This window comes from Calypte anna, chromosome 2 (assembly GCF_003957555.1).
Source record: "Calypte anna isolate BGI_N300 chromosome 2, bCalAnn1_v1.p, whole genome shotgun sequence".
Classification (NCBI taxonomy): domain Eukaryota; kingdom Metazoa; phylum Chordata; class Aves; order Apodiformes; family Trochilidae; genus Calypte; species Calypte anna.
This window is the reverse complement of record NC_044245.1, coordinates 97,977,553-98,001,440: the sequence shown is the minus strand read 5'-3', so window position 1 is coordinate 98,001,440 and position 23,888 is coordinate 97,977,553. Positions and strand designations below refer to the sequence as shown.

Genomic DNA, 23,888 nt, shown 5'->3' with positions numbered 1-23,888 from the left:
TATAAAACATCTCTAGTGACTCTCGCTGAAAGCAAAGTCTAGTGTGAAGTCTTAATGTTAGTACTCAGTTATGGTGGGAGACTTTGTTATCTATAAACATAGCAGTAACTGCTGTTTATGGAGTTGGAAAACAGAACCTTCACTTTTAATCAAACATTTCTGTTTGCATATTATAAGACACCAAAAAAAGGAGGGAAAAAGAAAAGGAAGTGACCTGGCTATTAAGTGTTACAACATCCGATGTCTGTTTTTTTCATAAACCTGAAAAATGTGTCAAATAGAGACTTTGCTCCATCAGATTAATTAGTGCATTCAGCTTCTGAATTGTTCTTAAACTTGTATTTAATAGGATCACAACACAATAATTTCTATGTAAATAAAAAAGCAAGTGAAGCTTTTGAATTCCCCTTTATAAAAAACCCAAAGCAAACCAAAATGTTACATTGATTAGGTATGAAAGAGTTTATTGTAAAAAAAGAAGATAATGCTCTGCAAAAGCTTTGGAAAAGTACAGCTTGAAGTGACCATGGTAATGGCTGAAAATTGAAAACAAAGCTGTGCTTTCTGTGTCAAAGCAGAGTCTTACCTTGGAACTCAGTGCTTTAGAGGAATAACAAATAATGCCTTGAAATACACTTGTAATAATTACCTTTGAATCATTAACTGATGCCAACAAAACTTTGCAGTGCTTATAGGAATAAACATGTGCCATAGTTGCTGTGTAGGTTTGAACTTCATAAAAGAACTTGGGTTTCAAAGAAAGAGTCTTGCTAATTCCTAGAATTCACTTATTTGGAAGGTCAGAGCAATGAGTGTGGTCACTTATACCAATGCAGTAAGCATCATTATGTGCACTATGTGTTTTGATGTTTTCTTGCAGACACATAGTGGATCTGTGTGGCGTGTGACATGGGCCCATCCTGAATTTGGGCAGGTCCTGGCTTCCTGCTCTTTTGATAGAACAGCAGCTGTATGGGAAGAAATTGTGGGAGAGTCAAATGATAAACTCCGAGGCCAGAGTCACTGGGTGAGACTTTTAAGATACTAATTACACTTTCAGTATGTTTTCATATAAAAGGATTTACTGTCCCTCATTGATTTGTTTGCTTATCAAAATGGGCTCAAGCTTTAAACAGTTTAAATTCCAGAATTAAACAGAAGACTAAACATGAAAATTGTTCTGAGTACTGAGATACTGGACATTTCTGGTTTTGCAACCTAGTTTCTATTCCTGAAACAGAGAAAGCACCCTGTTTTCACATGTTAATATTAAGTCTTCCTCATTTTGCCTGTGTTTTGTTAATTTGTGGCAGTGTTCCAACTGAGAGTAAATAGTTCTAAACCATTTGGGGAAAACAGCTAAATGGCAACATTAAAGTCAATTAGTGTCACTACTATTGATGTTTCTTAGTAAGACCTTCCTTGTCAAACAGCTTGTAGCTCTTAATTCCCATCTACCATAGTTGTGGGTTTCTTCTTCTTTTGATGGAAACGTCTAGCATTTCCTTCAAGAATTTTTGCCTTTCTTTTCAGGTAAAGAGGACCACTCTAGTAGACAGCAGGACATCTGTTACAGATGTAAAGTTTGCTCCCAAGCATATGGGTCTTATGTTAGCAACCTGTTCAGCAGATGGAGTTGTAAGGATTTATGAAGCTCCAGATGTGATGAATCTCAGTCAGTGGTCACTGCAGCATGAAATCTCATGTAAGCTAAGCTGCAGCTGTATTTCTTGGAATCCTTCAAGGTATGTTATTAAAACTGTAGGTCTTGCTTTACGACTGTTTAGCAAAAGATCCACAGTTAGTTCTGAAATTTTGTAGAATAAACCCTAGAATATGCATGGAGAAGACTGAGTGTACATTAACCAGCTGTAAAGGAAAGCTACTAACATTTCTTTAAATAAAGCAAGTTTGGCAAAGCCAGAGAAGTGTTACAAAAAGTCCTACTCTGCACTGTAAGGAAATGTTTCCAGCTTAATTATTTTTAGCAAGTAATAAGCTAAAGAGCTACATAGTGCTTTTTGTTTATCCTGCAAAACTGAACTGGGATTTTCATAAGGAACTGTTTATAAAAGGACATTTGCTATCTCTTCTTTCCTTACAAAAGGTGTTGCAATAGATAATAATTTTGACAGCTCTAACAAGGACACACACCCTTGCCAGTGCAATAGAAGATTAGGAACCACAAGAGTGTTGCTAGCACAAGTACAAAGCTTACGAGTTGTTCCTTTAGTTGTATTCTCAGAGGCTCAGTAATAAACTTAACATTCTTGAACAAGGAGGAATCAGAGAGGAGTTTGATGGTTGGGTAGCCCCCACCCAGAAGAACACATACAAACAGAGGTTCTTCACTTCTCATGTCCTCCCTCAGCAGTAACAGGAAGGGGAAAATCATTTGGGGCTGAACTGCTTTGGATTTTGTTTGTCCAGAAGCACTTAATGGCTTTTCCCTACAGATGTAGTGGTCTGTGTCCTGCTGATCCAGTTACTCTATTTGTTAGTAGTAGTCAGTGCTGAAGGCTCGGAGTACAGTACTTTAATGCATGGGATGGGCTTAAAAGTTGATATAAAATCTAAAATCCACCCATGTCTAGGTTTTGGGATCTTATCTTCCAAAACATGAATGAAATTCCACTAAATTGATCATTCAAAGTACTGCGAAGAATGCAGAAATTGCCATGAAATCTGTGGCAAATACTTGACTGCAGATGCATATATAAAATCAATCATAGTCTTTGGTACAATCATCTTGAATTCCTGAATAATATTCCCTAGTGATTTCCTCTTAGTGGGTGTATGAAGTGGGCTCTCAAAACAACAGAATGGAAGTTGTCCATGCAACTGTGAATATCACTTCCTTATGTTTCCTATGTTGTTTTTCCCCCTTGTGATATTTTTTTTGGTTTGTTATTATTTTGTTTTCTTTACAGACAGCGTGTTTGAAATTTAGAAAATGGCTTGGTGTGTTTTCTGTGAAATAATTTGTTAACAGTATTTTTTTTCATCTTTTAGCTCTCGAGCACATTCTCCAATGATAGCTGTAGGAAGTGATGACAACAGTCCAAATATATTGGCTAAGGTTCAAATTTATGAATATAATGAAAATACCAGGTATGCTAAATGGCAATATATAGCATCTGTGAGATCTTAAGGTACTTTGTAATATTTGACCTTGTATTTTATTCCTATTGTTAGATGTGGAGAGGTAAATAGTACCTTAATTTTGTGTCTGAGCCACTGAATGGGAAAGGGGAGGGGGAGGCCTCAGGATGGTAGCTGATGTTAACGTGGTAATGATAATTTTCATCTCAGTGCATAAGTTCCAGCATTTGTATCAGCATTTTAAAGGGACAGTTGTTCTTTCTGCTTCAAATGCATATGCTTCATTTTGCACAAGCAATTAATAGAGCAAAGCTGAAACTTGAATTGTGTTGCAGTAGTGCCAATTTGGTCAAGGTGATCTTAAAAATGGTTTAAAAGCATTTTTATAATGACAAAGTCCTGTGATTTACTAGCATTGTTTGGAAGTTCACTTTGTACAGTTAAGAATTTGGAAACAGCAAAGGCAAAGTGTGTGCACAACCACTTTCAGTTAAATAATGACAGAGAGCTTGTGATTGCTGTGTGAACAGAGCCAAGGTGTGTTGCAGATTTATGTCAGGCTTCAGACTAAGTTCTCTGTGCATTAGCAATAAAGATAAGTTACTTGTCTGGTGGTAAATAGCAAATTGAGTGCATGTTTGTCATACAGCAAAGGAAGCAGATAGGGGTCTGCTTACAGGCACAGAAAATTTAATAACTTATTGAGATACAAATTCCCTTTAGATCTATGAAAGGAAGAATCTCTTTATTGCCCTCTTCCAACTATAGACAAAAATGTTCTTTGTACTGGAATCCTTAATTTGTTGTGTGATTTAGTGTACTATTGTTAGTAGTTACTGTATTTGATGCGTCCAGTTTCTGAAGAAAACAGCTTGTAATTACTATTTTTTTTTTGTTAAGAAAACATTTTTATTTTTGCAAGTCTCTTCATATATACTAGCCCCTTTTCCCCCCGAGCTATGGCTGGCTTACAACTTTACATCACTGGCAATTTTGATTGTGCTAAAGTTTATTTTAATTTAGAATATAAAATTAAAATTATAAATAAAAAAATATTTAAAATTTATTTTAACTACCAAAGTTATTTCTTATGCTTTACAGGAAATATGCAAAAGCAGAAGCTCTGATGACAGTCACAGATCCTGTACATGATATTGCATTTGCTCCAAATCTGGGAAGATCCTTCCACATTTTAGCTGTTGCAACCAAAGATGTACGAATTTTCACACTGAAACCTCTGAGGTGAGCTTAAAAGGGAGATTGATTAGTATGATGTGTTGCATACTGTGTAGTCTTGTTTTAATATTATCTGTGGAAAAAAAAGTAGTGACTTGATGTATGGAGGATTGTTTTTTAGTAGCCTGATTTTTAGGGAGACAAGATTGAGAGAAAGTCTGTAATTTTGTCTACTTCATATTCCTAAATCTAGTAACCGTTTATATAAAAACTTCTTGAAATATATAGTCCTCTCTTTCTGTTACATTCAAGCCCAGATCTTTGAACAGTTTTGTGCAGAACTGTCCCTTTTCTCTTAAACAGGAAAGAATTGACTTCCTCTGGAGGATTAACAAAATTTGAAATTCATATTGTGGCACAGTTTGATAATCACAACTCCCAGGTGTGGCGAGTGAGCTGGAATATTACAGGCACAGTGCTTGCCTCCTCTGGTGATGATGGCTGTGTTAGGCTCTGGAAGGGTAAGGTCACCCGCTTGAAATACATCAGCTCTGTAGTATGCTGAATGTGCTTGAGAAATATTACTAAAAAAGTAATTCTTGAGTAAAAGTTCCTATTTGTGAAGAATAAACTTTTATATTTCTGTTTACCTTTCTGAAAAAAAAAAACCCAAAACAAAACCCAAACAACTTTCTGTGCTGGACCACTTGCATAATTTAGCATGTTGTTACTACAGCCTCAAATTGTTTTGCTATTTTGTTATTGCTATTTTAAAAATTAATATATGTACTATCTGCCTGCTGCCAAAACCAGAAAATCTACATTCAGTCACAGTGTTCAGGCAAGTTGCCTTTTTTCTGTTTAAATTTCCAGAAGCAACAACAAGAAGCAGTGGCAGTTTCCTTGTCCATTGTCATTTGTTTCTCAGTATTTTAATAAAGGAAACTCATCCTTGCTATTAAAGAAAACTTGAGTTTTCTCAATTGTGGGTAGGCAGACAATGTCAGACAGCTAAAGGGTCAGATCCTCAACTGCATGGAATTTATTGGTACTGAAGTTCAATTCTAATTCCCACCAGGTGTGTAGCAGTTGAAACATCATAGTTGTATCAAAAGCTGAGCTTCAGAAGGGAAATATAACAGTTTTTATGTATTTATATTTGCAGCTAATTACATGGACAACTGGAAATGTACTGGTATATTGAAAGGTAATGGGAGTCCAGTGAATGGTAGCTCTCAGCAGGGAATTTTTAATGCCTCTTTAGGTTCAGCCAATACAAGTCTACAGAATTCACTAAATGGATCATCTGCCAGCAGGTAGGTTAATTAGTAGAGGCTGAAATACGGTACATAGTTTCTTCTCTGAATCTTTTTAATTTCACTTAGGTTTCATGTTCATTTTATGGTTTTTTTTAAGTCCAGTGCCATTTGTTGCATTAATACTTTTTAGAAGCTCTTCTAATTTTGCTCTGTGATGGTGTCTGTTACACCAGTGTTAAGAGGAAAATTAAATCTTAAGCCATACTGAATAATTCCATATGAATAAGCACTGTAAACAATTACTTTAACTTTCAGTCCTTGCACATTATTAAAAATAATTTTTCCAAGATACTTTGACACAAGGAGAAACTTCATTGTGCTGCTGGGTAACTGCCCTTTTGTCTTAGATGAATATTTGAGGCAAAAATACCAAAAAACTATGGTTTTCACTGGGGTAAAGTAGAAATGAAGGAGAAAAAGATGCTTCATAATACATGGTTTCCACAATCAAATACAAGTCTTAGTTTCTGTGCATTTTTGCAGTTGTAACATCAATAGAATAAAATTTTGAGGGTTTTAAGCCTTCCTCATGTGCCATTCTTTCTGCAGCTTAATTTGCTTTCTCTGTTATGTTTCTATTCTTTAATATTTGTTGTTTAGAAGGTAAATTTAACTACCTCTTCTGAAAACCATTTCAATTCATGCACTCTAAAATCTAGAAATACACCCAGTCCTGTGTTTGTACAGTGTAGGGTGTAAAGTCAACTTCACAGGATGTGTCCTATGTAAGGACTACCTGTGACAAATTCCATAGCAGCTTTCAAGTTTGGTGGCAACCTTTATTATTTTCCCAAATGCCTTGGGATAACCTCCTGTTCAATCTGTCTGCAGCTAATAATATGTTTCTGGGTTTGTTTTTATTCTTTTGTTTCAGTTTAAATATTCATATGTAAAGCACATATCACTTTAAAAAGTACACTTCACTTTAAAGTGGTAGCCTTCCTTACCTCCCTGCCCCTGCAGCACTCAATCCTGAATGGGTTTTCATTTCTCTGTCCCTAGATGTACTGAGCAGAGAACATTATATTTATTGCAAGTGTTACTGGCTGTAGCAAAAAAAAAAAAAAAGCTGAAATGCAGTTCCATCTTGAAAAGGCAATATCCAGAGTTATAAAACTATATTTTCTTGGGCTCCTATAGGGAGATACAGGCTATTTTATACCTTTTCAGCATAGGGTGTGGTCTCAATCTTTTTATCTAAGATGGTTATGCTGCCAGGAAGACTATCCCTACCCCACTGGTTGTTCTCTCCCTGAAAATGGTAGTAAGCATGGTAAAACTGAAAAATGTAGCATCATTTAAACTCTCTCCATTGCTCACCATTTTGAGAGAGTGTTTTCTTTTGCTTTGGTTTTTTTAATAAATTACTGTTGGTGCTAATTTGGAATTTTTGTTACAGAATTAGGTCTGTGGCTGTCGAATTTCAAAACATACGGTGTCCTAGGATTGATCCTTAACATAAAAGATGCACTTCACTACGTTTTCTTTTACAATCACATTGGCTTGAAATGCATAAGCACATTTGCTAACTTTTTTTCAGTGTATTAACACAGATAAAAAAGATTCATGTGCTGATATTTGACTAAATTGGTATGCTACTTGTTTTGTCTGTGACTGTTGACGCTATGTTTCAGTGTCTGTGCATTTAAACATAGGCATTTAAAGAAAACTTGGTTGCAAGTTTTAATAATATATACTTTCCACAATCACCAAAGTGGATTTGCAATTAAAATCGTTTCAGAAGAGATGATGTAGAGTTTTGGAAAATAAGTCAGTAAGGCTATATTGTTATGTTGATGTAATTGTGTGTCTAGATTTATGATACAATTTCCATTCTCCATTTGTATTATGTCCTTTTTAACAGAAAGCAGAGCTGATACCAAGCTAACTGGAGTAACTTTGGTGTTTTGCTGCTTGTTGCATGCACACAGGAATGGAAAACGAACTCCTTTTTCCCCTCCCCATCCGCCGTTTGACCTCTCCCAAGACACCAGCAGCCTGCTAACTACTAAGTGCTGTTCAAAAAGCCTTTTTCAAACACATTGTGTACGTTTTTTGTACTAGCCCGTACAGTTTGATACTGTTGGAACTGCTAAGAGAAAAATATTTGGAGAGGTTTCTTGTTTGGAAAAAACTCACACACAAACAACCCAAACCCCCAAACTTCCATCAGAACAGTTTTTTTGAAAGCTTGTCAAATTCAAAGATCAGTTTATGGGTAAAAGTGAGAAACTTTGTCCTTAATTGGGATGGGAGGAGGGGAGTGACCATGAAAATAATCTTCATTAAAATTATTTTGTTAACTAATTTGTTTTGCATTTCATCGTGTTCAGCATTTCCTTAAGATTCCCAAACATCACAAGTTTGTAACTGTTTTGTAATATATGAAACCGTTAGTTTTAAAGGAATAAGAAAACTCTGTTTTCACAATTGTACAGATGGTAGCTTTTTAGTAGTTTGGTATTGCTTCATTTATAACTTAGTATGACTTCAAATAAGTGTTTTGTAAGTAATGTCATACTTTCTTCATCCTAAGAGAAGTACTTTTTCTGATATGTACTTAAAAAAATATGTACCGATATGTACATTCCTATCTTAATTATTCCATGGAGTAACTCAAAGTCTCTGAGCATAGTATCCTAAAAAACACCAACACTTGAGCCATACAAAGTGAAACCAAAATGCAGCTTGTTGTTAATTGTCTCTTAATTTCATTAATCATATAGCTGTTCCTTTATGTAAGTCCACAGAACTGTAAACAAGACAGAAATTATCTGTAGGTATCTAACTTAGTTACACTTAATGCACAAGTATTACGGGTAAGTTCTAATAAAAACAGCAGAGAAATGACACAAAATTGCATAATTCTGAGTCGTGCATTCACCAGGAATCTTAAATTTACTGTGAGGATTTTGCAGAAATATGTAAATACATACAAAGACTGTATTTCATTGAAAGTAGCTATCTGTAAATGTATATTATTAAAGTATTGTAAAAACAATGATGTTTTTACGTCTATTCTAGAAGTGCTGTGAAGTTAATCTGAATTAGATGCATCTGCAGAAAATGTACTCACATAATACCTAATGTATATCTCGTGTTGCAAATGAAGCGTTACTAAAAGCTCTGTCAACAAATTGCAGGAATTCTGGGAGAATTAAAGCCTGTTCATAGCTGTGCCACAGCATCCTTTCCATTTCCAAAGCAGTCTGTTCTTTTGTAAAAATGTATATGAGGATTATTATTATTATGGTATTCTTTTCTATGAATTTCAGTGGAAAATTTTTTTCCTTTAAAGAACAGTTTCCAAATTTGTCTTGTTTTGAATTACAAGCCTTGATTTCTGCTATTATGTTCTATTGGTTTTGGCATGGATATACTAAAGCCTTTATTTTTTTCCAGCATGTCTTTTCTCCCCTTTGGTTCTCCTTGTATTTACTACCTTTCTCTTTTCTTGTTTTGTTTTTCTTTTGTTTTGTTTTTGTTTTGTTTTTTTTGTTTTGTTTTGGTGTTTTGTTCCTTTCTTAATTGTTTCAGGTATTTCTTTCCCCCTCTGGATTCCCCACGGGCTGGATCGAGATGGTCCAGTCATGCCCAGCTCCTTCCTCCTCCTCCTCTGATAGAGCACTCTTGTGATGCTGACACTGCCAACCTCCAGTATCCTCACCCTCGCAGACGATGTGTATCTCGGCCTCTTAATCTATTACCTGAGAATGAAGGGGTTTAACGTGTTACTTTAAATAAACTCTGAAGGGCCTTACTCTGGTGTTCTTGAATGCTTCAGTTTCTGGTTGCCTTTGTGTTTCTTCTCCCATACAGTAGAGTTTAAAATATTTGGAGAATTCGTGCATGTTTTGCAAAACAAACTACCAGCATTTGGAACATGTCTGTGTATCAAAGGAACATTTTCATCTGTACCGTTTGAACTATGGCAACACATACAAACAGTATTAGCCACAAGCTATTTATGGAGTAGCTGACTTCAGCGTGCCTGTCTTTTTTTTTTTCTTTCTTTTTTTATTTTATTTTTGCAGTTTGGTAAGGTCTTCATTTTTTTTTCCTTTGTATGCTGCACTGACAAATGTGAAATAAATTTCTCGATCAAGCGCCTTCAAGAAGGTGTTGATTAATGGATGATGCTGGATAAACTCATGAAAGGAACAAAACCATTCCTGTGTATACTGCAGCAAAATAGTTTGAAGTGTTTAGTTACAAATTTTCCATCTTGCTGTATAAATATTTAAATTTTATAATTGTGATTGACTAATAAACTTATTCTAAAATGGCTGGATTTGAATGCTTTTTCTTGTAGTAGGCTTGTGGGTCTTGTTTGGGTTTTGTTTGTTTTAACAGGCTTCTGGTCATGGGGCTTTCTTTATTCAGGTTCCCGCTGCTTTGGTGAAGTTGTGCCATTCTGGACGTGCAGTTGTGTATTACTTTTTTCTGCCACAGTGTGTGCTCTGACTTTTTCAACCCATGACCTGTGTTGGCAGACACTGCTAGGTTGCTGGATTTCACATTACCTCATAATTTGTTTCCTGTAATTGAATAGTTCACTTAGGACATTTGGAAGAAATACTACTGACTTAGAACCCTCCTTTTTTGATGTGTCACCACAGGAACATCATTGTTGTGGACCAGTATGGTGGCATGAACTCCAGCTTTGGCTGGTGTGGGACAGACAGCAGGTTAAATATGGACAATGATTAGTGTTGCTGTACTGTACAAGGTGTAATTCCTGAGCCCATTCCAATGGATCTTTGAAGGAAAGGAAGGATAAAGGTGGGCTCTGCAGCAGAAAGCCAAAGCATAATAGTGTATTTTTCAATGTGCTTCAAAATGGATTTAGTACTTCCCAGATTGGACCACTCACACAAGGTAATGGGAGAGGGCAACCTGCATGCTTCCAAAGTGCTACCAAGTTCTTTTGAGTTTTGTGTTCTGAAAAATTCATGTGCTCAGATGCAGAATTTTTGGTCAGACACACCACATTTGTATCTTTATCAATGAGTTTTAATTTACTAGAAAAAAACGAGGTAAGGATGGTGAGTGGAAGTAGGCTGTTGGTAATTTTCAGCTGGTGCAAACAAATGTGGGGAAAAAAAAAGTTTAGTAAAAGTGGATACTTAGACCTTTTGATCAAAAGTTAGCTTTAATGGAACCACACCATACTTGGTATGGGTAAATAACAGAAATGCTACGTGACTGAAAAAAAAAAGTTTTAATTGGGGTAGTAAGTAATGGCTCCTTTGTGGGAGAATGAGTCATTAAAGAAAAAAAACAATTTTACTGGAAGTCATTCCTAAATCAGAACAAATGGTTTCTGGGTATGCAGCCTGCAGAGTATACTTGTGAGGGTTTAACTCACTTGCAGAATTTGTGTCTTAATCCTTTAAAAAACACTCAGTACTCAAAACACTCAGCCTCAAAACACTGCAGTAATAACAAAAAGTATTGTAGAACATATTTGAAGATAGTTCTTTTCATACAACTATCCTTGATAAGTTAAATCTATGGAAAAGATTCCTGCTTGCATTTTTTTTTAAATTTAAATTTGCTTCTGTTACTCTCTTGGAGCCCCAAATAAACAGTTATGGTAATAATAAAGTAAATTACAACTTTTTTCAGCTTTCAGTACATTTGTTTGTAGTTAATTCAGCATGGTCACATTATTTTCCGTGCTGAACTTGTATTATTATTGGAGATCCTGACTAATTCTAGTCACACTTGTTACTAATGGAAACATGCTGTTTCCCTCTCCATGCAAACAAGCCAGGTTTCCAGTGGAATGGCCAAGTAGTTTGACTTTAACAAACAAACTTACGCTGCTTTTGTGGCTGATGTTTGCCTTTCACTTGCCTGCCATTTTGCACTGACAGCTCTCCAAGCCAGGACCTTTCACTCTGTATCCCTAGCTGTCCACCTCTGCTTCACCAAACATATGCTTTCCTCTTTATTAGTCATTATTGCTTCCATAATTTGAAATTATGAACAGTACTCCAGTGCAGGAGCACTTAAGAAATAAAAGCAGCAGAACTAGGAGAAAGGGAGATTTTTGTAGAACATAAAGGATGTTCCACCTCAACATAAGGAGAAATATCTTCATTGTGAGGGTGACAAAGCACTGACATTTTCCAGCCCCTGATATTCTATCATTCTATGATACCTAAAAGGAGGTTGCAGTGAGGTGGGTGCTGGTCTTTCTCTCAAGTAGATAACCACAGGACTAGAGGAAATGGCCTGAAGTTGCACTATGGGAGGTTAGACTGGATATTAGAAAGAATTTTTTTACTGAGAAGGAAATCAGGAGTTGGAATGGTCTACTCATAGAAGTGGTGGAGTCATCATCCCTGGACTATTTAAAAACCATGTAGATGAGGCACTTCAGGACATGCTCTAGTGGGCATGGTAACATATATATATTTTGTTTGTTTGTTTGTTTTTGTCTGGGGGGGATGTCGCTGGTTGGACATGGTGATCTTCGATGTCTTTCCAACCGTGACAATTCTGTGAATACAGCTGTAGAAGTGCATTGGAAGTGTCCTAGAGTAACAATGAAGTTCATTTAGATTTTCTAAAGTTGTGGTACACGAAAGTTTGGAAGGCATTCATTGCCTTCTCATCCTCTACTTAAAAAACCGTGACATTTATGCTTCAAAAGTGAAATAAAATTTTCCATGTACTGTGTATAAGCTGCACGCTGCTCAACCTCATCTCAGTGACTCATGTAGCAACAACACGACAGAAACCGTCAGGGATATTAAGGACGCCTGCAATATAAAGACATAAATTTGTCACCTAAGTAAATCCGACTAAAGCTTTTTCCTTTTACCAGGCTGTACCCTGGTCCGGGCTAGTAGGTCGGGCACAACATCTCAGCGGTGTCTCTGGGACCGCCGCCTCTCCCTTGACAGACCCCGCGCTGCTCACCTGGATTCAGAGCTCGCCGATCGGTGATCGAACACCCAGAACAACCGAACCCACCACCCCTGTCCCACAGCCTCCCAGGGCAGCGTTACCCCGACCTCAGGCGGGGTGGGCGGCGGGGTGGGCGGCGGGGTGGGCGGCGGGGTGGGCCCCTCCCCCGGCCGCCTCACGCCTAACGGACGACGGAGGACGGCTGGGGGGGGCGGGGCTAGGCAGTGCCGCGCGCGCCCCCCGCCCAATCAGTATTTTCTCCTCTCACGCCCCTCCCTCAAACTTTCTCTCCCCGCCTTTCCCCGCCGGCCAATCGGAGGCTCCCTCAGGGGCTACAGACCGCTCCCCCCCTTCCCCCTTCTTCTTTAGTTCTCCCCTCCCCCCCCCCCCCCCCCCCTCGCCCTCATCTCCTCCTCCATTGGCTGGCGGCGGCGCGAGGCGAGCGCGCGCGGGCTCGGGAAAGTTTGGCGGGCGGCGGAGCGGCGGCGCTTGCGCACCCGCTGCGGGGCCAAGGCTCGGTCCCGGGAGGCGGCGGCGGCGGCGTGCGCGCGCGCGTTGCTGTCGCGCGCCAGGTGAACGGAGTGTGTGTGTGGCGTGGGTGTGTCTGTGTGTGTGGCGTGTGTGTGTCTGTGTGTGTGGCGTGTGTGTGTGCGTGCGTGGCGTGGGTGTGTGTGTGTGCGTGGCGTGGGTGTGCGCGCCTGTGAGGGTCGCTGCGCGTCGGGGTCTCGTGGGCGGAGCAAAAGGCCGGGCAGGGCGGCGGGCGCGGGACCGGGCGCGCGGAGGGAGCGTCGGTTTGAAGTTTTGGCGGTTGGGCCCCTGTCCCTCCCTTCCTCCCTCTCTCCTCCTCTCCCTCCCTCCCTGTCTCACCTCTCAGGCAAGGAACGGGGAGGGGATGGGACGGACCGGGCCCCATCGGTCTTGACCGCGGTAGCTTCGGGGAGGGCAAATCTGAGCCCCTCCCGTTTAAGGGAAAGAGGTCGTTGTTTTTCAGCTACTCGCCGTCCCGGCCTGCGCGGCGGAGGTTGTCGCAGTCGCCCTCCCCGGTGGGGCTGTCCTGTTGCTCCCGGGTCGCGACGGGCGGCGGGTGGTCCCTGCACGGAGTGGGGAGGGGTAGCAGTGCCCCGGGCCTTCCGTGTTGAGATGAGTTGCGTTCTGGCTGCAGCCTGCCAAGTCGCTGCCCGAGAGGGTCGCGTCATGGAGTTTGTAGCTCCCCAGGTGCTCGCTGCTGTGGAAATGGAGGAAGGCGGGCTGGGTCCAAGCAGCTTTACAGGCTAAATATAGGTTGGCACGTCTTGCAGAGTCGGTATTCTAACTTGCAGGAGTGCTGTTCTTTTTAGAAAGGCTATAAAACCCTGTGGCCCCCCACAAGCTTGAGGGGAGAGAACTGAAAATGTTTTTTAAGCGCGTTTGTGAGTAAAGTGGGGTGATTGCCAAAGAATATTGGCTCTGATGTATAAGTAACATCGTTTTGGCACCATTGCTGTGACTTGTGTAACTGTATAGTTGTTTTGTTTTTACTTTCAGATGCTGCTGGACCAGGACTGATGTGTTGCCAAGCAGAGTGCTATTTTAAGTAGCTTGTGGAGGATGATGGAGGACTTCAGAAATATTGCCGATGAGACATTTCCAAGCTTCTTGGGCCATTCATTGAATAGCAGTGCGAATGTAACTTTTGAGAATGTTACTCTTTCTTCAAACCCAGGCTTACCTGTTGCAGCTTCAACTGTTGCCAGGAGTAAAATGGGTGGTGAGAACAGGTGAGACTCTCAGTTAATAGCCCTTAAAAATGAAAAAAAAAAAAATGTGCCTGGCTTGAAACATTTTACAGAATTACCTTGATTGGAAAAGATGTACAAGATTATAGAGTCAAAAAAACTATGGAATGCTTAATGAATTTGCATGTCATTTAGCTTTGGAGAGGAAAAATTTCTTTTGGCAGATTACTTGGTAGATGATAAAGGTGTTTACTAATCATAGCATAATCGTCATCAAACATAGGATTTATTGTATTAGCAGTGAAAAAAATCTTCATTACATTCCTAACTCAAAAACTTTCTAATTTTAAAAAGCTTTTGCTCGCTTAGCAGTTGTCCTGTGACTTTACAAAAAGGAAGATCATATTTGCATACCCTCTGTTTCCAGAAGTGTACATTCCAATGGAATGGAGCAGTGCCATCCACTTAAAGTGATAATGTGATATTTATCTGAAGAGCTACAGAAAACCAGAGAGAATAATTTTGGGTACACATGTGTACCTGTAAATACCAATTGGCTAGAAAATGCTAAAATATTAAAATAATTGAACCTATAGATGATGAGTGGCCATCAGTATGTTTTGTTTACCCCTCCCTCTCCTGACATTCTTCAGAAAACAGGATAGAGGCATGTTGGAGTGATTCTGTTTTGTATTTTTCCTCCCCATGCTTCCAGGCTTTCTGATGTGTGTGAATCCTATTTAGAAGGGAAACATTCACCCCTGTCAGGATCTTCTCATGGTAGGAAGTTAAATTCTGAGCCAACAGGAAGATTTGCCCTCAGCTTTCATGATGACACGTAAGTGAGATAATTTCAGTTTAATTTTGTCCTTGAATGTGTTTGCCTGTATGTAGATTTATATCTATTGTAAGCTAATTATGGAATACTTCAAAATTTAATTGCCTACCTCAGCAGCAGCTTCTACTACTTGCCTTGTAGCAATAACTGCAGAGCACAGCTGTGTGTTGGCTTCTTAGCCTGTGGTGTTTGGTAGCCCAGGCAGCTTTTGCAATGGAACCAGCTCTTCCAGTTTGGTGTAGAGGGATAGTGGCAGGCTTTGTGGAAGCATCCTGTGCAGTGCTACATGATCAGAGTTCTGTTGTCTAAGCGACTAATTTGAGTTCATACATCACGGAAATGAATCCTTGGAAGTGATTTTTTTTTTTAAGGTATGATGTTTAAAAATTAAGTCAATTAAAATTTCCTAGATGTAATTAGTTGACTTATTTGAATCTCGCTCCTATTTACCTTGTTTAATACATAATATAGAATTAAGCTTATGTTTCTAATTCATGTCATGTGTGAATAATAGTTTGCACTGATTTAAATCTGTTCCAAGTAAGTACCATGCAGTTTGCATACAAAAAGGAACATCAATTTCTTTACATTTAGCTTCATTGTAGCTTCAGTGAGGCTATTTCTTTTGAAGAAGTAACTAGTGTTAATTACAAAATTTAGAGCTCATTACTAAGTGGCAGAAGTGTTGGAAGCTGTTGCATAGGTTATTCTAATGAAGGTTAGGTTTGTTCCTATTGTTGTGATAGCAACTGCAATGTGCCTCTTTCTTACAGGTCGAAATTGCCCTTTAGGGAATTTATGTCTCTCTAAAAACAAAGAATATAAGATGTAAGAGGGAATAAGCTTCTTGATTGTACTAAAACAAAACAAAACATGGACTTAATTGCACTTATGACCTTTGAATGTTAGTCTTATTCATGTATCTTAAAATATTTTTTAAAAATATTGTTTGGTTCACTCTGTGTGGGAGTTTTAAAATCTTACTTGATTGGCTTATCTGCCTGTGTGGAAGTCCTATGAAGCCAGTACTGGAAAATAATTTTCCTGTAGAATTACAAAAGCTATTTTTTAACAGAACTGTATGGAATTTCAGTAGGTCATGTTCTTTAAGACTTAGTCTGCTGATATTGCAGGCTCTAGAAAAATCTTATATAGAATTTGACTTGGTCTCAAGTGGGGCATGGAACTCACCTGGCATAGACCCTTTCCCCCTTGTACTATTCTCTCTTTTTGCAGAAACTAAAGAGAAGGGATGAAACAGAAAAAAATAGAGTGGCATATGTTACATTAAACTTCACTGTTTGTTTCACATTTCAGTTTGTGAAACTGAAGCCTTTGATATTGATTCCTTTATGGTATAATGACAGGTATTAAGTCTGTAGAATCTGTGTTAATGGGAACAGCTGACTTTGCCTAGAGATGAATGCTTTAAGTTGGAAAATTTATCAGATCTTTATAAAGAGATGTATACTAATCTTGATCCATACATCTCACTGAGTGATTTTTTTTTAATTGAAATAATTATCTTTCTAGGGAAGCTTCTGCACAAGCTAAAGAACCAGAGTCATCTTCAATTACTTTACAAGAATCCCACTTGATACATGAAAAGCAAGATCAGAATGTCACCGGGCATTCAAATAATGGTGAAGATACCTTACTTGAGGTATTGCCATGTGAACGATTAGAAGGTATTAAACTTTGATAAAATTTGTATGCTTATTCTCAGAGCAATTAGCTTTCTATGCTTTAGATGTCTTCTCTTGATCCTTTCATTGTTTTATGGTATAGTGTAAATGAATGTTGAAAAATAATCTCTTTGATTTTAATGAACTGAAAACAGACAAAGCTTGTGATTGGCATGGTGTACAAAGCACAAAGCTGGACAGGAAACTTCTGACAATGTTTATTAGGATTATAATAATAACCATAATCAGAATGATAATAGGAATATGAATTAATGTCAGGAAATACGCTTGGGAGTTTTTCTGCCCCTTCTCTTTCAGTAGGTGTTTGTGTGTGAGATTATATTTTTACTAAGGTCTCTCTTCTTGATTTATTCCAGGCTGTGATAGACTTTCTTTAACTGCAGTTGTAGAAGCTGGAAACCTGCTTTTCTAGTTAGATGGGGCATAGAAAAGGAGTTTGGGATGTGTTGTGAAAAGTATGCTTTTTTTGACATATGAATGGAGTAGTTAAAGCAAAGTAATATTTTACACCTTACTCTAAAACTGTGACTGCTGATATTAAACTTGCATGAGTTTTACTATTGCCAGTCCTATGATTAAATTCTGCTTGGTCCTTAAAATTCAGTAAATATACTTAGTAAAAGCTCTCATTACTGTGTTCTAAGCTTAATCTTAATATTTGTGTAGGTTTTAAGTATTAGTTATTATTATAATACTACTAACTGTAATATTCATAATTTATTAGAGAACATTATTGTAGTCTTGAGAAGTGGCAGTAACTATGGCGACAGAAATCATGATGCATTGGGAAAAAAGGAGCTGCCAGGTGTTTGGACTTCATAGTTCCTGATAATGTGTAGTTAACTGATTTTAACTTTAATTTATTGAGGGTTTAGAGTTATAGTCTAGAAATTGCCTTTTATTCCAATCTATTATTTAACATTTAGGAACCTTTTTTGCTAAAATCCATGTGTGGGACTAAAATCTATGGGACTTCCGGTTGGATTATGGGTAGGTTTAACACAGTGACAAGTGAAAGCTGCTTACAGGTGGTCCAAAAAATTAACTGTACCAATAGGTGAAATACAGCAGTGGAACAGAACACTTGTTGCTACTTCTGTTGGTGCAGTCTGGGACTCCATCCTCTTTTGTGTCCTCCATCCTTATAAAAATCTGTAAGGCAGATACTGTCTTGCATAATCTTTACAGTTCTAGCCCTGATGAAGCGAAGCTCTGCCTTTTTAATGTGTCAGAGCTACTTTAGATCATTGTTACAAGAATGTGTAAACTTTGTGTATTTTAAACTTCGGGTATTGTGATAATGGGTGTGTTCCAGGATTATTTTTAGGGTTTATGAAGAGGCTTGATCTGCTGTCCTACAGAATAGTTAACCCTTAATGTAACATTGAAAAATACTTCTTACACTACATTCTTTTGTTTCAGATTTGCCAACTGGAGTACATTTTCTTCAAGACAATAAGAATAACAAGGTGAAAGCTTTTCTGAATATAGTGAGATTAGAAATTTTTTACTAATTATCTTGTAATACACCGAGTTTTGTGAGAGGAGAAGGGAGGGAATTGAGCTGTATTTATTGCCTTATGTCTTGTATCCCTTACATTTGTAACAATGCTAGCATGCTGAATGTGTCATGCCTCATTTTGCCTTCTTTTTCAACTCTTAAAATAATTAATACCATAGGAACATGACTCTACCTTATCTGTCTCAATTGTGAAAGTTGTTTACTCCTAGGCTCTGCTATCTTGTTCATTATCCCTGTAAGGACCTTACATTTTATTCCATTGTGGCTTAGCTTGTTAAAAACCCTTTTTAAGGACCTCTTTGGAATCCTTTTGGAAATTGAAGTAGAAAACATCCACCTGGTTGAGCTTGCCCATGTACTTGTTAATCACCTTGAGGAGTATTAGTTCAGATGACTTTTTTTAGTATCTTCAACATTTAAAGCTGCACCAGATCTAAGAACACAAATGTCTTCCTCCTGCATTTGTATTTTTTTAGTTTGTGGGTTTGTTTGGGGGTTTTTTTTGGGTTTTTTGGTTTTTTTTTTGCTGTCTCCATCCCAGAGCTAGCACATGGCTCTGTCTGTTAATACCTGCAGCTATTCTTCAGCTGTTTTTGTCTGTTGTGTTAGAGAAGCTGACAGTTATGGGCACAGAGATACAAGGCAGACAGGAATGGGATATTCTGTGGCCCTTACAGAAAATACGCTTCAGGTTGCAGCCACATGTAGTCCCGTACATGGACCTTAATATGTCACTTGGTATTTATTAAATTTATTTAGTTTTCTTTCATTTGATTTTTCTAGGAGCCACGGTTGTCAGTGAGTTGCAGTTGAATGCAGATGACTGCTCAGAAGCAGTCATCTGAAAATCAACTCAAGTCCCTTTCAAAACTTTCTTGGTCTTTTTTTCTGTTTATCATGAGAATTTGAGACTGAATTCCAGACAGACATTCTATCATGCTGTTTTGAAAAATCAAAATCATTCATGTACATAGATGAAGTTTGCAAATCAAATGAACTGATTTGCAGTTAGCTAAATTCAACTGAAATATTGCTTTAGGTAATTCTTTATGGTCACTTAAAGAAATAATAAACAGAGTGCTAATAGAAGTGTGTTGAGTTCTGAAGAAGCACTGTTTTAGTAGAGTAAGAGACTATTGGGAATTATCTTTAAACGACTGGGAATTGTCTTTGAACTATTGAGACTGAACTATTGAGATTGCAGCTTAATGAATGGGGGCAGTTTTTTCAAGTGTAAACTCTTTGGTGCAATGGTTCAGTATTTTGTTATGTGGTGTTTTCTTTCCTCCTTTATGATCCCTGTATATCTATCTTGCACGCATCCATTCTGGAATCTAGGAGGCAAAGTCTGTTGGAACTAGAATGTTTGCTGGGATAAGTAGGAGAAAGAAGGAAGGGGTAGTGGTGTTTGGAATATTATTAATCTCATTATTGTTTATGATTAACTGAATTTATACATAGTCCTCAAAACATTTATACAGTAGCTCCTCAAAACACTTGTGTTGCTGTTTTTCACAGGCTGTTCCATCTGAACCTTCTGAAAAGCTGATGGAAGGTGAAATCTCAAGTGATCATCTTAGCAGTAGCCTTTCAAGTTTTTTAGAAAATGAGAAACTGTCATCTTTTGCAAGCTCAGAAGAAAATTCTACTGGTAAGTGTGCTTGAGTTTAGAATTCTGAATCAATGTTATTGTGTACAATATTTGGAAAAAAGGTATTGTTTTACTGAAGTATTTAATACCGGATTATGCTTGATCAAAAACTGGTTTTAGGAAAACTAAGTGTTCACTGGGAAATTGACTGTTTTTAAATTGCAGTAGGAGTAGGTGGCTGTGGAGTATGTCAGAAAAGATGATAATTAGAAGTTTAATTTAAAAAATCTTAACAGTCCAGTCCTTGAGAATAAAAAAGACGGGTAGAAATGTGGGCCTTGGATTAATAAAGTTTCAGCTATGGCTATGGTTCCAGGTAAGATGAAAAGAGAAGTACATGTTCTTCATCATAAAAGTTTATTCAGTTAGAATTAACTATTACTTGAGTTTCAGTTCAGCTCTTTTTAGGAGCCTTACATGCAGGGTGACATCCAAGTGAGAAGTTGGCTTACCTGCAGGGATAAAAGTGAGAGCATGAGTTCTGTATAACTAAAGAGGAGTTTTGAAATTTATATGCCCTTCCAGTAACTGCTGCTGAAGGACAAACATGCTCTTTTTTAATGCAGTTGTCTTAGCACATAATGTGAAGGATGATGAGGTCCTCAGATGGACCAAGGATGAGGAGGGCAGAGTGACAAATAGGTTTTACTGTGGTCTTGAGATGGAGCAGCTTCGTATTCAAGGGAAACTGGATTTCTCTGTATTATATCTATGTGTGTAGTGACTGTCTATTGAAGACTTCTTGTTTTTGTTGCATAACTTCACTTATACATTAAATGTGTTAAAATGAAATTAATAGTTTGCATAGTAAAAATACTATTTTCTGTCCAAGGGGATGGAATTAATCACTGCCCTCCTAAGGAGCTGATTGTCCTTAGGTGGAAATGTTTAGGGTTCCAGTACTGATGAAGCTAATTAATCTTCTCATTTTTCCTGGTCATTGTGCAGGGTACTAATTTTTATCATGTAATTCTGTATCCAGTGTAAATTTGTCAGATTTCTAAAAATAAGAAAAAAGTCTGTGTCTGAGGTAAAATATCTACTTTGTCATTATTTGGGAGGTAGTGGATTATTATTTCAATTTCACAAAGAAGTTAAGACATGGGTAACTGAGAACATTTATTGTGGTGGTGTTAATTTGAGTTGGAATTGTAGGCATTTGTCTACCATTCAGATAATTAAATAATCATTATATAGCTTTTAAAGCATTCTATGGATGTTTGTTCTGAGGATAGATATTAGTCCTCTTTCAAAAATTTAAAAAAACAATCTGCTTCATGTTATATCTGAAGACAGAGCCATGGTGTGGATTTGTCAGTTATTGACTCTCAAATGTCTCACTTGCTCATCTTGATTGCTTTACTGTAATACCAAAGTTGCTGAGCATCCACAACTTCCAGTTCACCTGAATTGCATTTTGTTGAGTGTGCTTCTGTATAGCAGGCTCTTTGTACAGGACACTGGCAAAACTAGTGGTGTAAAAGTAATAGGTGTAGGCTTCTTTGGTAGAAGGAAATACTGAGAAGATTCTTTAGAATTGGCATGGAAATAATCTAAAAAGGCAAAATTTCTGGAGAAATCTTAAACCATCACCATCTATCTGAAAATGAAAATGTCTTTAATTACGTGGAAAAAAAAAGTATAGTTTTGAGTTGATAAATGAAAGGTCTGCTTGAGTACTGTTTTTTTAACAATGAAAAACACAAAGAGGATTGATCAGAGAGGAGAGATGTCAGACTTCTTGGAGTATGTTTTACAATGGTTTAAAGTGTGCATTAAACCATGCTCTAAAAAGCTGACTAATATTTAGTTTAGTAGTTAGCTTATGGTGTTGGTCAAAGGTTGGACAGGATGATCTTGCAGGTCTCTTCCAATCTAAAACATTCTGTGATTTGATGATTCTATGTTTTGGTCTTTTGGAACCCAAACAAACAAAAAGCCTGGAAACTGCTCTTCATCAGCCCCCACAAATTAAAGAAACAGCCCCAAAACAAGAAAACCTCAATCTTGGAGAACTTCTCACTTAGTAAACAGGAGTAGTACTGTCCTTAGTAATAACACTTAATGTTTTTTGCTGTTGAAATGCTTGAATTGCTATCTATGATTCTGTCATGAAATGTGTTGCATATATTTTGCTTTTCATTGGTGAGTATATGATTTGCTAGTCGGAATGTGGTGGTGTATAGATCACATGAAGGAAGATGAGTCACTCAGTAGTTAATGTGAGTTAACTGGGAGTTAATGTGATAGCTTGTAGTAATTTTGTTTTGCTCTATATCACTAGTCATAGAGTAAGACAATTTCTGTGACCCAGTTGTTTTGAGGGAAACCCAATATAATTCTGCTCTGATTGTGTGTGTGTTGTGAGACTTGATTTAATAAAAATTTTGGAGTTACTTTAATAGTATGTCAGGTGGTATAAAATGTCCGTGGAAGGTGATTAGCATATTTTCTTCTTTTTTTCAATAGATGATGATATAGATGATGAAGAGTTCCTTGATGACCAACTAGAAGCTTATTTTGAGCAGCTGATACAGCCAGAAATTACAGGGGGAGACACCAACATACAGAAACTCTCAGGATGCTGTGCAGCACTGAAGCTTTCTGAAAACTTCTTATTTCAAGTAAGTTTGAAGTAAAGTTCACAGCTTAGCATGCCCAATGATTCTTTAACATGGCAGCATCATTGAAGGTTGTCTGTCAGGTTGAACAAAGTTTTCTTTCTTTCCTGGCAAACCCAAATACTGTCCAACAGGTAGTCTGGTCAGCAAAGGATTCTTTATATTAAAGACAGCAAGTATGGCTCTAAACTAGAAACAACTGTTTGAGCTTCTGACTTTTTCTGTTCCCTCTGCAAGTTTCCTTGGGGAAAAAATAAAACAGCTAGGTAGCTATTTTTGTATTTATTTTCCTCTTCCTTGTAGTGCAGAGCTAGCAACTGAATCATCTGCTTGTTACAGAAGGTCTTGCAGTTAGTGAGTTGAGGCAGAATTAGCTAAGTAGTATGCTGTCCTAAGAGGCATTAGTCAGGAAGGCTTGCAGAAAACCTGAAGTTTCTATTGTCTCTCCTTTATTTAAGTCTCCATTCAGGTTTCCCTCCCAGCTTCTAACATTCCCCTTTGGCCTGTGCATAGCCTTCCCCTTTCTCCTGCTAACCAGTGCTGGTAGAGATTCATATGCAGTCAGTTCTGTTACTTGATCTTGCCCAACGGGGGAGAAAAACAACCAAACCCCAAACTCCTAAGACTCAATTTCTGTTCCTTCTCTGTGATGATGGTAATGTGTCCTCAGAAATCCTGTAATAACTAATACAGCATCAGTATAATTATGTACAGTATAATGCATTTCCTGCATTTATTAATCCTTACAAAAGTAAAAATTACTTTTGCTTACTAAATTACTTAAAAATTACTAAAAATTACTAAAATTGCTTTTAGAGTTTTTGATTGTTTATGCTGGTCTGAACTTACTGTATACATATAGGTATATGTAGATATAAATGCTTCTTGCTTCACCCCTTAGCTTCCTGGCAGTGGTTTTTAGTGTCAGAGATAGTGTTTGTACATAAGTATTTGGGATCCTCTCAGGTCCACCAAGGGTAACTAAGCAGAAGCCTCCACTCTCTTGTGATGGCATGATTTAAGAATGCAGCTTCTGAATGCAAAGAAATTTTGATGAAAGCTAACTCATCCATGAGAAAGATGATACCCATAAAATGCTTCCTATTAACTTGTTGCTATGCTTAACTAGAGTCACAGTTTTGAGTGCAAGAAAATTCAAAGAACAGAATGGAATTTGCTATTAAGACACTGAGCATGAAAAAAAAATTCATTACTAGCAAAAGATTTTATTTTTGGCTTCTGTAACATGCTGGCACTTATTTTTCTATCATACAACTGGTTTAAAAAAGCTTTTTGATCACTGGTTTATTATCTTGGGTA

The 23,888-nt window shown here is 37.7% G+C and overlaps 1 protein-coding gene across 1 annotated transcript in view; it reads left to right on the top strand.

The window, feature by feature from the left end:
• LOC103539092 (centrosomal protein of 192 kDa) overlaps window positions 1-23,888 on the top strand; it is a 78,749-nt gene that overhangs the window by 2,218 nt on the left and 52,643 nt on the right. Inside the window, exons 3-19 of the mRNA XM_030444673.1 lie at window positions 881-1,027; window positions 1,534-1,745; window positions 3,013-3,111; window positions 4,204-4,344; window positions 4,642-4,799; window positions 5,444-5,594; window positions 7,529-7,643; window positions 9,135-9,229; window positions 10,150-10,237; window positions 12,433-12,766; window positions 13,390-13,730; window positions 14,076-14,272; window positions 14,946-15,068; window positions 16,602-16,756; window positions 18,197-18,243; window positions 19,815-19,947; window positions 22,417-22,571. Of these exons, the coding sequence (XP_030300533.1) occupies window positions 881-1,027; window positions 1,534-1,745; window positions 3,013-3,111; window positions 4,204-4,344; window positions 4,642-4,799; window positions 5,444-5,594; window positions 7,529-7,643; window positions 9,135-9,229; window positions 10,150-10,237; window positions 12,433-12,766; window positions 13,390-13,730; window positions 14,076-14,272; window positions 14,946-15,068; window positions 16,602-16,756; window positions 18,197-18,243; window positions 19,815-19,947; window positions 22,417-22,571 (2,691 nt within the window). The remainder of the gene's footprint in view (window positions 1-880; window positions 1,028-1,533; window positions 1,746-3,012; window positions 3,112-4,203; window positions 4,345-4,641; window positions 4,800-5,443; window positions 5,595-7,528; window positions 7,644-9,134; window positions 9,230-10,149; window positions 10,238-12,432; window positions 12,767-13,389; window positions 13,731-14,075; window positions 14,273-14,945; window positions 15,069-16,601; window positions 16,757-18,196; window positions 18,244-19,814; window positions 19,948-22,416; window positions 22,572-23,888) is intronic.